The sequence below is a fragment of the Pantherophis guttatus genome, chromosome 4 (genome assembly GCF_059756535.1).
Source record: "Pantherophis guttatus breed Tessera chromosome 4, ASM5975653v1, whole genome shotgun sequence".
NCBI classification, from domain to species: domain Eukaryota; kingdom Metazoa; phylum Chordata; class Lepidosauria; order Squamata; family Colubridae; genus Pantherophis; species Pantherophis guttatus.
This window is the reverse complement of record NC_142066.1, coordinates 127,924,871-127,938,224: the sequence shown is the minus strand read 5'-3', so window position 1 is coordinate 127,938,224 and position 13,354 is coordinate 127,924,871. Positions and strand designations below refer to the sequence as shown.

The window sequence follows — 13,354 nt, the reverse complement described above, 5'->3', positions numbered from 1 at the left end:
CATGTAGATGTTTAAAAAGAAATGTAGAGAGTATGGAGCCCTAGAGCATGCCCTAAAAGAGAAGCCATGGGCTGAATCTATCACTCCCTTTTAACACCAACTGGGATTGGCTTTGGAGAAAGGTGTCAAACCAGCACAAAACTATGCCCCCAGCCTCATGTCCAACCGAAAAGGATGCTATGGTTGATGGTATCAAAGCCCTCTGAGAAATCAAGGAAAGTGAGGATGATTGCACTAGACCTATCTCGGTCTCACCAGAGATTATCACAAGTGTGATCAATTCTGTCTCTGCGACATAAACAGATCTGAATCCTGACTGAAAGGAGCCCAGATAATCTATTTCTGCAGAACCTTCTGAAGCTGCCAGGCAACTACCTAAAAAGGGAAGATGGGAAACAGAATGAAAGTTGTCCAGGCAGGTAGGATCAAGTGATGGCTTTTTAAGGAGGGTGTAAACCAGGGCACCCTTAAAAGGCTTCAGAAATGTCCCTTCTTGCGGTGACAAATTACTCATGAAGGCAAATTTATGTGTCCCAGGATATTGTAGCAAAATCCAATCTGGATCATTAACTAGGACCAGAGGTTTAATCTTTCAACCTTTTAGACTAATATTAGAACTCAACCTCAGGGAACTTTTCTCTCACCAGAATATGTAACATTTGTGTTCCTTATCTTCTGTAACCATGTGAGTAACTGGTGATTGGTGATCACTATGAATTCCCAACGCCAGAAGTACACACGCAGATCATTGTCACCCATTTCAATGTATACACCTCTTTCTTAATGGTATTATAGTTCTGTTCTTGTTGGTGCAGTTTCTTTGATAAATAAATTGGGGGGAGGGGAGGTCCCATCCCTTCGTTGTTTTGCAGCAATACTGCATATGAACCAACAGATGCATCTATTTGTAAAACAAATGATTGTATAAAATCCAGTCATTTTAGCACCAGTTTTCCACACAGAGCATCTTTTAACCTTTCAATTGTCTCCTGGCATTGTTGTGTCCACCTTACATTGGAAGTTTCCTGGTTATCTCCATTAGGGGTTGAGCAATGGTGAAGAAATAGGAGATAAACCTTTTGTAATATCCTGCCAAGCCCAGGTAAATCATATTACATCTTTGTTTTGCAAGTTTCTACTTGTCTCAGGGTTTTCATCTCATTCAGTTCAGGTTTGATTTACCCCTTTTCTACCACAAATCTCAGATATTGGGATTCTTAGCAGCCCAGGTAGCACTTTTTTGGTTCAGGTTAAGTCAGCTTCCCTTAGACATTCCAATGGTTTCCTCATGATGCACATGATCCTCTCAGGTCTTACTATAGACAAGGATATTATCTAAATAAGATGCACAATCCATCCAGAAGTTCATCCATCCTGGACACCAGGTAGCTAACAAATTTCATCACTCTGCCAGAAGTCTACACAAAACCTTATGTCACCATTTGGCTTTGGCACCAAGAGAAAGTGAACAGATGATTCTATTATGAGTCATCGCTGACAGATGATTCTGTTATGTTCATCTGGAGCATTTTTTTACCTCCTTTTGTAGCACACCTTTCAACCATTCAGGGATCCTGTAGGGCATTGTCAGATAGGTCAGGTTTCCCCCATACCTCTCTTAGAGGTATGGGGGAATCTCTTAGATTGAGATTTATATGCATAGTTCCTTGGGACGGTTGCTGTAGTACCTTCCAAGTTTGATCCACTAAGTTTGGATTATTTTCTTCCAATACCAACAGGGGCATCCTAGAGTCAGTTCTACTATGCCATTTCTGTAGGAGGTTCATTTGGTATATTTTCTTTTTTGGCTTTACAGTTCTATTTCATAATTTATTGTACCAGTTCTTCTCTTTGTTAGATAGAGCTCCTGCCACTGTGCCTGTAGTTTACTTTCTTACTTGGCAATAATAATAGGATTTAGTCCCCTACATCAAATTTTTAGCCTTTAACCCGATATTATATTTTTGACTTTCCCTGGTAATTGCTAAATGTTTCTGTGTAAAATGTTCTACGATCTGCAACTTATTACTTTGTGTCAAGATGTATTTAATCAGGTTTTTAGGGCCTTCTAGGTTTCCAGTTTACCCTTCTTTAAATCTAACAAGATTGTCTCCTATATAATAATTCAAAAGGACTAAATTTTCTGGATGCCTATGGAACCTCCCTGTATGTGAACAGCAGAAATGGCAGCCAATATTCCAATACTTTGGGTCCTGTCCCATATTTTAGCATATTCTTTGGCCCATTCTTAAATTCATCTGTTCCGTAATATGTAATATCATTTGCCTGTGTGTAATAAGAACTAGTATGCAACCTTTTATTCCCAGGTCTGCATATAGCTATTTCAGCAGACCTGATTGGAAATTTGTGCCCTAATCTGTAAAAATCTTTTGTGTTGTAAATAATGACCAGCTCCACTATATGTTTACTGGTCATATTTCTTAATGGAACTGCTTCTGGGTACCAACTGGCATAATCATAGACCACCAGAATAAATTCATTGCCTTTACTGGACCATGAAATACCCATGGTAACATTTGAAAAAGGATGAGGACTAAAGATACCTTTTCCATAGGGATTTTGTCTTGTTGCCTTTTTGACTTTACCAGCCATGTTTTGTAATACTGGGTCACCTCTCCACAGACCCTTGGCCAATAGAATATATACAGGATCCGATAAGATCCTATAAATGGTCCCATCTCTATCCATATATCCGCCCATACAGTCTCATGAGGTAACTCAATATGGCTTTGTAATTTGCCTGAGGAACCACAATTTATTTGACCTGTTCCTTTGTGTAGGATGAAGACATACAGTATAGCAATCCTTCATTTTCTTGGTACCTTGGTAATATGTCTTTGTTTCTCTCCTTTTTCACAGCTAGCCAACAATGTTCAACCTGAAATCGTGACAAGATTTTGCTAGTCAATGTATGTTCTATGGTCATAAGGTAAACGTAAAGGTTCCCCTCGCACATATGTGCCAGTCATTTCTGACTCTAGGGGGCGGTGCTCATCTCCGTTTCAAAGCCGAAGAGCCAGCGCTGTCCAAAGATGTCTCCATGGTCATGTGGCCGGCATGACTAAATGCCAAAGGCGCACAGAATTCTGTCACGTTCCCACCAAAGGTGGTCCCTATTTTTCTACTTGCATTTTTTACGTGCTTTCGAACTGCTAGGTTGGCAGAAGCTGGGACAAGTAACGGGAGCTCACCCCATTATGTGGCACTAGGGCTTCGAACCACTGAACTGCCGACCTTTCTATTGACAAGCTCAGCTCTTAGCCACTGAGCCACCACGTCCCTATGGTCATATTCACTGCTATTTTCAACACATTTATATTTTAGCTGAATTTAGTTAAGTTTATGGGAAAAAGTTCACATTACCACAATTTCAAATAAAACAGCCTTCTTGTTCATGTGTTTAGTCAGCTACAGTTTTCTCAGTTCTACTGTATGATTGAGAGAGATAGCAATAGAGAGAGTGATCAATTCAGCACAAGAAACCATTGGTTGCCCTCTAACACCACTGGATGACATCACCAGGTCTCACTCCTTTAGCAGACTAAGGAAGATACTCAGAGATGATTCACATCCTGGTCAGTGTCTCTTTGCACTTCTACCATCAGGCAGAAGACATCAAAGCATAGCCAGCCGGACAAACAGGTTTAAAAATAGTCTATCCTTGGGCTGTCAGACTCTTAAACACAACCACAATCACTCCACGGACACGCGGAAATGTATGACTAGTTTTCCTTTTTTTTCTTTTTCTTTTTTCCTCCTAATTACTTGCATAGGGATTATTCTTCATACTATTTATGTTGTATTTTTTTCATGGATTGCACCAGTGAGGCTAAAACCAATTTCACTGTATACATGATGTACAATGACAATAAAGGTTATACTAATAGCACTTACTTATATACTGCTTCACAATGCTTTACAGCCCTTTTTAAGTGGTTTACAGAGTCAGCATATTGCCCCCAACAATCTGGGTCCTTATTTACCGACCTTGGAAGGATAGAAGCCTGAGTCAACCTTGAGCCAGCGAGGATCAAACTGCCAAATTGCAGGCAGCTGGCAGTCAGTAGAAGTAGCCTGCAATACTGCACTCTAACCACTGTGCCACTGCGGCTCTTAAAATGGATGGATGTAAGGAAGGTTGACTGTGGAAGAACTGGTGCTTTTGAATTATGGTAGTGGAGTAGACTCTTGAGAGTCTCTTTAGAAGATCAAATTCAGCAGAGGATGAGATGTTTAGACAATGTCATTGGCCCAATGAACATGAATTTGGGCAAGGAGACAGTGGAGGACAGGGGGACCTGGCATGCTATGGCTCATTGGGTCACAAAGAGTTGAACTTGACTTAGCAATTGAGCAACAACTTGTTCATGTGATACATTTAATTATCATTTATCAGTTTTAGCATATACAGTACTTTTGGTGAAGAGGTAAGGTTTTAAAAGAAAATACAGTATGAAAAAATATAACTATATACATTTTTCTGTGCTTTTCCCTATTTTTCTATAATTGATTTGGACATTTACCATGAATTTATTTTCCTCTTTTGTTTAAAACCCCTGAGAAACAAGAATATATGGAGTAACGATAATAATGTTCAAAATGCTGGTCTGTTTTGCTCAGAGATTTTTGCATAAGAAACCACTCTTGATATTCCTAAAATGTATTACTGAATTGGCAGGATGGTGTCTTGATATAAACAGGAAACATGTAGATCACTATTAATTATTCTCTGTGGCTTGTTGATACAATTATAGCTGGATCTTGGCACCTGAAGAAAGATTACCAAAGGGGAAATAGCAAACAATCAGATTTTCATTATCCTTAGCTGCAAGATTACATATGCTTTGATGTAGGAAAAGAGTTAGAGCTGTATCTATAGGGAGAGATTCTGTTTTGAAAGTTCCCAATTACAATACAGTTTTCTATTTGTTGCTATTGCAGTTTCTGATGATGATCTAGAATTCACAATCTGTGCTGTAGATTGTGTGTTACAGAATATTTTCATTTCAACATAATAAAACCATTTTCTATGAAGGCTAATTATTCCAATCTTTGATATCTGGCTTCTTAAAAATTGCTCCTGAAACATGGATCAATAAGCATAAATGTAAACTGCTTTTTATCAAGTAAAACTATAATCTATAAAGATACAATATTGTGTTACACTATAATCTATGCCATACCATATCATACCATTATAACACATTATGTTGCTATAAAGATCAATGCTTCAGAAGTACTATTAATACAGTATTTGAAATCTTTTTGTATGATTATGTAACCTTTGGCTTCATTTGAGACTTCACTTGAGATTTCTGTAAGAAAGAAATACATTTTAATGTTAACTCTTAAAAATCAGCAAATTTATGTGTACAGATTTTTAGAGGACAGCATACAGTTCAAATTAGTGCAACCTTAAATAACTCATACGTTTGTTCAAGGATAATGTTTGCATGGCTATTCTAAATTAAATAAAAACTATAAATCCAAACATCTTATTTAAGACATATTACTTACCGGTACCTTTATCCTTGAACACAAATTGCTTGGCACTCTTGTTCCGTTTCAAATCTATTCTGGTTGCCGTCACAACCTCCATACCAAAATCGGGCACAAGAATTTGTATCCTTGGCATAAAACCAGTTTACTTTATAATTTCGGCAGCTTCCAGTTTTCATTGGTTCTAAACACCTGGTTTCTGAAAATAAAGTATACATATATATTGTTTTGCTGTACTTCTGTAGAAGCTGAAATGTCTTGTCTATACAACTTTATTACTAAAAATCACTGTCATTGCCTATATTTTTACTGTGAAATGCTTTCATGACACCTCTAGCTTTCTCTGTCTTTACTGGTTCTTCAAGATTACAGTAGTACTAATTGTATATAGTGCTGATTGACTGGCAGATACAATCCTCCTTTGTAATGCTTGGAGGATTCGAAGAAATGGGAGGCGTAGAATTTTAATAATAAAAATAGAATAAGTCTACAAATCTTGAACATTAAGTTTTTCTTTGTAATTAGCTGACTTTCCTTTTATTTATTTATTTATTTTTACAATTAACTCATGGAGGTGAACATATCTAACATACCTCTTACTCCTATTTTCCCCAAAACAACAACCCTGTGAGGTAAGTAGTGCTGAGAGAGAATGACTGGCCCAAGGCCACCCAACTGGCTATGATGGCTAAGATAGTACTAAAACCTACAGCCTCCAACTTTCTAGACTATAGGTTGTCCTTGATTTATAACCACAATTGAGTCCAAAATGTCTGTTGCTAAGCAAGACAGTTGTTAACTAAGTTTTGCCCCATCTTATGAGCTTTTTGCTACAGTTGTTACGATAGTAACCTGGTTGTTAAGTGAATCTGGCTTCCCCATTAACTTTGCTTGTCAGAAGGTCACAAAAGATAATCACATGATCTTGGGACACAACACTGCAACTATCATAAATACATGTCAGTTGCCAAGCTTTCGAATGTTGATCACATGACCAGGGGAATGCTGTAACAGTTGTAAGTGTGAAAAATTGGTTATAAATCACTCTTTTCAGTGCCATCATTAAACAAATGGTTATAAATTGAGGACTTCCTATACTACCTTAACCAGTAAACCAAACTGGCTCTCCAGTTTTCTCAGTCTGCTGATGTTTAAATATCACATATGCTCATTCTTGAGATCTATAAGAATAAATTACACTTTTTTTCTTTTTCATTGGTGATCTTAATCCACTTGTTATGTACTATTGCTACTATTGGTATTTTCTGTGGAAAATACGGGAGATAGAAGGTGAGAGAAGCACCAATAAATTGAAGAATTAGATTTAACTCCCTCTTGCATTTTAAATGGGTTGATTTCATGTAAAGGCTAAGAATAACATTGGAAGACAGGAGGAAGAGCCGCAACCAAGCCAACAAGATATATTTCAGAAGGGATAAAGGCAAGCATCTAAGAATCTGTTCTTTTTTCTTGGAAAAATAAAGGTAGTGTTAAGTACTCCTGGTTTTGGTTTTCTGTCTGGATTACCTTCAAGAGGTTAAATCAAAAATGAGAGATTGCCTCATGCATAGTCTGATCAGTCACTCATTATGTTTTATTTCTCTCTAGTTGTATTTCAGTGTCTTCTCAAATTTTTACTATCCAAATATGATATACTATATTTATTTTAGTGTATTTTGTTGCTGCTCGGGTATTTAAACTAAAACAGGGTGTGATAGCTAATATGTGCGCATTAAGATCAAGATCTGCTTCTGTGTTAAAACTTAGACCATCTGATTCTAAGCCACAGAGTGGTATACACAGCTGTATACAGGCAGTCACTGGGCTAAGAATGAGACCCATCCATCTGCCTCATTTTTTTTTTTAATTTGATTTATATGCCGCCCTTCTCCGGAGACTCAGGGCAGCTTACAATGCATTAAGCAATAGCCTTCATACTTTTGTATATTTATACAAAGTCAGTTTATTGCCCCCATAATCTGGGTCCTCATTTTACCTACCTTAGAAAGGATGGAAGGCTGAGTCAACCTTGAGCCTGGTGAGATTTGAACTTGCAGTAATTGCAGGCAGCAGATGTAAGTGGATATTAATTAGTCTGCTGACCCACCAGAGCTTTGTTCTTATGTATAGGCTGTCTTACTGTCTATTACTAAAAATAGCATTCAAGGAACAAAACATTGAAGCTACACTGTGTTTTTCTCAAACCACTGAAAACATACTGTTCATCTAAAATGTGCGGTTTCAGCAGTTCATAAAAACATTGTGTAGCTTCAGGAGTTTGTCAGATCAAACGTATCAGACTCTATTACTTTGGTGATAGGCAGTCTGGTCATAAATACAAGTTATCTATAAGCTCTTAACCCAGACCGTCTGTACACAACACTTATCATTTTATTTATTTTTTATAAATTGTTTCCTGAGCTTTGCTGCCAGATAGAAAACATTGGTTGATGGCATGCCAGGCTGACCCTCAAAATCATTAATTGAATCTCAATAATTGAAAAATGTAATCATAAGCACAATCTGGGTACTTATAATAATATAATTTATTCAAAAGGAATAACATTCACCCTAAAGTTTACAAGACATGAAAGTGTTAATCATTACAATCAAGTAAAGACTAGGTTTCAAAGAAGGTTTGCAAAAGCTATGTATAGCTAACCATATGAGTTTACAATGTGAGCTACTGTACAAGATTTGGCTGGCCTATAGAAATATTCCAGTGCTAGCTGATCCTCTGTCTCCTACTAAGTGTTTCCATGAGATTATAATACAATTCATGGGCTAGCTGTACTCTAGTACAAGTTCTGACTCATAAGGACCAAGGACAAGTGATGAGTCCTAATGCCATCTACTTAGGCTCTGGCTCCGATTGCCTTGACTTTTTATGCAAAGGCAAGAAAGAAAGGAAAATATAGAAGCAAAGCAGTTGTGAATTTGTCTTTTTGGTTTTTGATACTAGAAATTATCATGAGATTCCTCTGAGAACAAAGAAAACTGTTCTATTAAGTCTGCTTATCAATTTTATCTCTTCCGCTTTAGAACACTTCCATATCAGGGGTGAAATGCTCCCAGATCAGGCTGCATCGCCCAGTCTGGTAGCGATCTTGACCGGTAGTTCGGCGATTCACTAACAATGGCGGAGCAAAGCTCTGCCCACCCACCCTGGTGTCATTACTTCCTGGTTTTAACCAGGAAGTAATGTGTTTTTTATCTTCTGCGCATGCACAGAAGGTTTTACGCATGTGCAGAAGGTCTGTGCGCGCATGTGATGCACGCGGCGTGTGTGCTTCTGAACCGGTAAGGAAGGTAAGTAGATTTCACCCTGTCCCATACCTTTCATAACATGTATTACTGTAGGAAGCGGAACAACAGCTGGTGTAGGTTGCACATGTCTAGGTACATTAGGCACAACTGTTAAATCCGGATGAGTGCTGGATTCCAAATAATCTTGACTGACTGGCTGTCTATGATGTTCAGAAATATGTTTAGAAGTGGTTGAGGTAACATTATGATCCCGATCCAGATATGATGCTTCTTTCTCAGTGGGTGTCTTTGAAAACTATATTTACAATAAAGAAAAAAATCAGTAACAAAATTTAGCAATGCTTAATTCAAAGACTGTGGACTTGCAGAAAGAATTAATTTTATCATTAAATGTTTGTCCCTCCTGTACAAATGTCATTTTTAGTAATACTTACAGAATCACTAGTCTCTGTGTGAAGTGGAGGGGCATATGATCCAGGAAGATCAATTTTGGCTACCTGACTGTCACGTTCGCTGGTTTCAAATCTTGGAGAAAGAGCTGAACTGAGCACTTCTGTGATGTAGGAACTCAAATCATTTTCACAAATTTGTTTGAAAATCTTATCCTCAAGAGCTAAACATATGAAAAAGAAAACAGTATTATAAAATGGAATTGCATATAGATAGGAATTACTTATAAGTGATATATTTTTACCCAGATAGATAGATAGATAGAGATGGATGGAGAGAGAGAGAGAGCGAGAAAGAGAGAGAGAGAGAAATGATATAGATATGAATAAGAATTATTTGAATTAGATGTGATCCCTCTCCCCCCCCCCCTCTCTCTGAGAGAATCTGCAAGATTCTGTCAGTGTCACCCTACGATAAAGTGGATTTAGCTCATCTAGTCTTGTTTTGTGTCTGGTTTACCCAGGATGGCTGACAATTAAGGTTCATACCGATTTCTTGTCATCAGATATTTAATGGTGTGATGCATCAACAGTTTAGCCATGTGAATTTCATACCGTAGTTCAAGTAACGGCAGCTCACCCTTACCTTGCAGAGTCATGAAGTCATCGATCTGGTAGACATGATCACTGTCTGGATCAGTAGCAATTAGATCCATTTCTTTTCGAAAATTTTCAAAGTTGGGATCAGTCTTCTGTACCACTCCAATTACAAATATTTCTATTTTGAGCGCATGGGCATCTCTCACCACTACTTCCAGTTTTTGTGGGTCACGTTGATCTGCCTGCCCATCTGTTATTACCACTGCCACTTTTCTAACTCCTTGTCGAGCCATCTGAAATATATCGATGGCTTTGCTGATAGCTGTAGCAGTATATGTGCCTTCCCCATAGTATTGCATTGCATCAACAGCGTTTTTCAGACTGTCTTTGATAGGAAATTGCTGCAGCGTGGACACCACCTCCACTTTGAGGCTAAAATTGATGATGCCAATGCGGGTTGTGGCTTGGTTGACTGAGATAGCATCGATCATAGTTTTTACAAACCGTTTAATCCTTTCAAAGTTTTCAGGCCCAACACTTTCAGAGCTGTCAATCACAAACACAAGCTCCAAAGGATTTTCTCTGCACTTAACACCACAGCCTGAAATAAGTGGTAGATAGAATAAGAAGTTAAGCAACATGTTATGTGTATGGTTTTCCAAGAATTAATAAACTTAAAATAACATGAGGCATTTGTCATATTAATTGCCCAGAATTGTGTTTAAAATGGGCAGTCAAATCTTATAAACAAACAAACAGATAAAAGGTGCCTATTTCCCCTCCAATGGATAGTTGAAAAATAGAAAAAGAGCTTAGTTATGTGGGCATGTATTTTTCAGACTCCATATCGGGGTGTCAAACTCAAGGCCCGGGGCCAGATCCGGCCCGCACGGTGCTTAAATCTGGCCCATGGGGCCGCCCTGGAAAGTGAAGGACGGGCCCATGGTGCCTCTGCCAGAGAAAATGGAGCTTGTGAGGGCTGCATGCGGCCCTCCTGAGCTCTGTTTTCACTGGTAGAAGGTTGCAGAATCCTGTCACAGCCAAATACAGAGCTTGTGAGGGCTGCAGGCGGCCTTCCCAAGCTCTGTTTATGCTAGCAGAGGGTTGCAGGAAGCCATCGCAATCAAAAATGGAGCTCGGGAGCCCGTTTACTCTGGCAGAGCGCTTGGGCCTTCACAGGCATCCCCAACACAAGTGATGTCGATCTGGCCACGCCCACCCTGGCCAAGCCACCCCGGTCCCCCAAGGTCAAACACAACAATGATATTGTCGAGATCCTCTCGCCACTCAGAGTGATGGTGGCAGCTGCGGATCCTGGCGCTATGAACATGAAGTTGGCCCCAGCGCTATACCTACCTGGATCGGCGGAAGGGGCGTTGGGCGGGGTGGTCGTTTGCACAGGTGGTGGTAGGTGTTTAGCATAATTAGTAGGCGGCCGGTCACGCTGCGGTCGGAGCTAGGGTTTTGCTTAACTGCCCTTCCCCTGCTTTGCTGCAATTGCTGACTCATGCAGGGGCTGAGTTGCGCTATCCGGAAGGGTGTGTGAGCCGCTGTAATTAATGGGCGCGTGGGGTTAAAAGGCGTTGGGAGGCTGCCGCTCCCAACGCCGATTTTGTATGCCTTTTGCATTAAGTGTTTTCTTCGTCGCTGACGGTGCTGGCGACTGTTTGGAAATAAACCGCTTACAGCAACTACAACTTGGCAGCGTATGTTTTTCCCGACGTCACCTAGACACGCAGTAGGAAGCTAGACAGATATGGCCCTCAATGAAATCAAGTTTGACACCCCTGCTCTATATCAAGGCAGTGAATCAGAGTCAGATTTGATTTGATAAATAGCATTAGGATTAGCACATAGACATATATACCACCTCATAGTGCTTTACAGCAGAATTTCCCAACCTTTCTGGCTTTGCGGGCAGAAGAGGGGATGGTTTTGCATTAGAGTGTGCATGTGTGGATGCATAGCTCCATTTGCAAGTCTGCCGCTCACGCAAATGGAGCATATGCACACACACTTGCCCATTACTTGTGTGTACTTGTCTACCACTTCCATGGCCCAATTCTGAATGGCTCAAGGTCCAGTAGTGGGCTGCGGCCTGAGGGTTGGGGATCCCTGCTTTATAGCACTCCTTAAGCAGTTTACAGAGTCAACATATTTTCCCCAACAATCTGGGTTTTCATTTTACCAACTTTGGAAGGATGGAAACCTGAGTGAACCTTGAGTCTGCTCCAGGCAGTGAGCAGAGTTAGCTTGCAATACTGCATTCTAACCACTGTGCCACCACAGCTCCTAAAAAGGCAATCTTTTGAAACTGCCCATCTACTATTAATGTCTAGGCAGAAGACTGTACAACAGGCACATTAATGATTAACTTGTGAAAGTTCACAAGTTAGAAAAATTTGTGTTCTCTAGTTCACCAAAGTTCACCACAGAAAAACAATACAGAGTTTCACTTTACAGATTCGTTTTGTATTACAACGATAATTTCCAAATTTGAAAAAAGTCCTATAAATTAATATGCACACATTTTACATTTAATTATAATCTCCAATACTTGTTTCTCTGATGATATGCAAGTAGTTATTCTATCAACAATTCCTATAACTGCAACTTTTAGACCAAGTAAGAGTATCCATTCTTATTTATAGTAACACTACTAGAATTCTTTTCCTCTTGTACAGTACTCTTTAACACACAAATATTTCTTACACGCTCAGAAAAAACAGACATAATCTGGAATGATAGGTCTTAGAAGCTAGAGTGGGTTTTGGAACTTTGCATACAAACTATGGCAACCATTTTATGAGAGCACCAAAGTACCTACTATATACTCTATAGTTTTTTAATATAAAGCCCAACATGAAGTTTATCCATGTTTTCATTTTTCTTTCACTCAACAAATTTAATTGCAATATATACTGATAAGATTTACTTTAAATTCTTTAAGCAAAAGTGATTTGTACAGTAAAAAAAATTTCTTTCCTTAAGTAGATCTTACCACATATCTCCATAATCAGTTTGATTATTTCTTCTTTCTGAAAGAGAACAAGACCTTAGTTTGGTCTTTCAGAATTAGAAATTCCACAGGTGTTTTTTTAAAAGTCGTTTTCAGTAAGCATTCTTTTTACAGTATGTTTAATTGAATCACTGAGGAGACGGGGACAAAAATATGTTCTTTGAATACCCCAACCAGCAAATGACCCATGTAGTCCCTGAATCATATTACTCAGGGTAATATGTTATCCTGAGTAAGGCTAACATAATTCTCTCTTAGTAAACTTAAAATATAACTACTCTTTATTGATTGATTTACCAGAAAATGTACACTGCCACCACATAGAAGTTTGTTAACAAGGGAGCAGCTAACTGGGCTATTGCATACTTGGAAACAATTGATATATATTATCATTAAACATGGCTTTAATTCTACAATTTGATTTATTCAAATAAATTAGAAATACTGGTAAATTCCAATCTAGCACTGTTCAGAATGTGTGTTCTAAGTGAACAGCAATGGTGAATGAATGAAATACTCCGTTTCTCCGAAAATAAGACATCCCCTGATAATAAACTAA

At 38.8% G+C, this 13,354-nt stretch overlaps 1 protein-coding gene across 7 annotated transcripts in view; it reads right to left on the bottom strand.

Moving 5' to 3' along the window:
* Positions 1 to 4,385: 4,385 nt before the first annotated feature.
* COL28A1 (collagen type XXVIII alpha 1 chain) overlaps positions 4,386 to 13,354 on the bottom strand; it is an 81,957-nt gene continuing 72,988 nt past the window's right edge. For 4 of the 7 annotated variants that reach the window (XM_034401919.3, XM_034401917.3, XM_034401920.3 and 1 more), the window contains 6 exons: positions 12,778 to 12,814; positions 9,823 to 10,377; positions 9,222 to 9,400; positions 8,857 to 9,082; positions 5,539 to 5,719; positions 4,386 to 5,336 (listed from right to left, as the gene is read on the bottom strand). In XM_034401919.3, coding sequence (XP_034257810.1) covers positions 5,547 to 5,719; positions 8,857 to 9,082; positions 9,222 to 9,400; positions 9,823 to 10,377; positions 12,778 to 12,814 — 1,170 coding nt within the window. In that variant the 3' untranslated portion in view covers positions 4,386 to 5,336; positions 5,539 to 5,546. The remainder of the gene's footprint in view (positions 5,337 to 5,538; positions 5,720 to 8,856; positions 9,083 to 9,221; positions 9,401 to 9,822; positions 10,378 to 12,777; positions 12,815 to 13,354) is intronic. The other 3 variants (XM_087892756.1, XM_034401922.3, XM_034401923.3) reach the window with 2 other exon arrangements.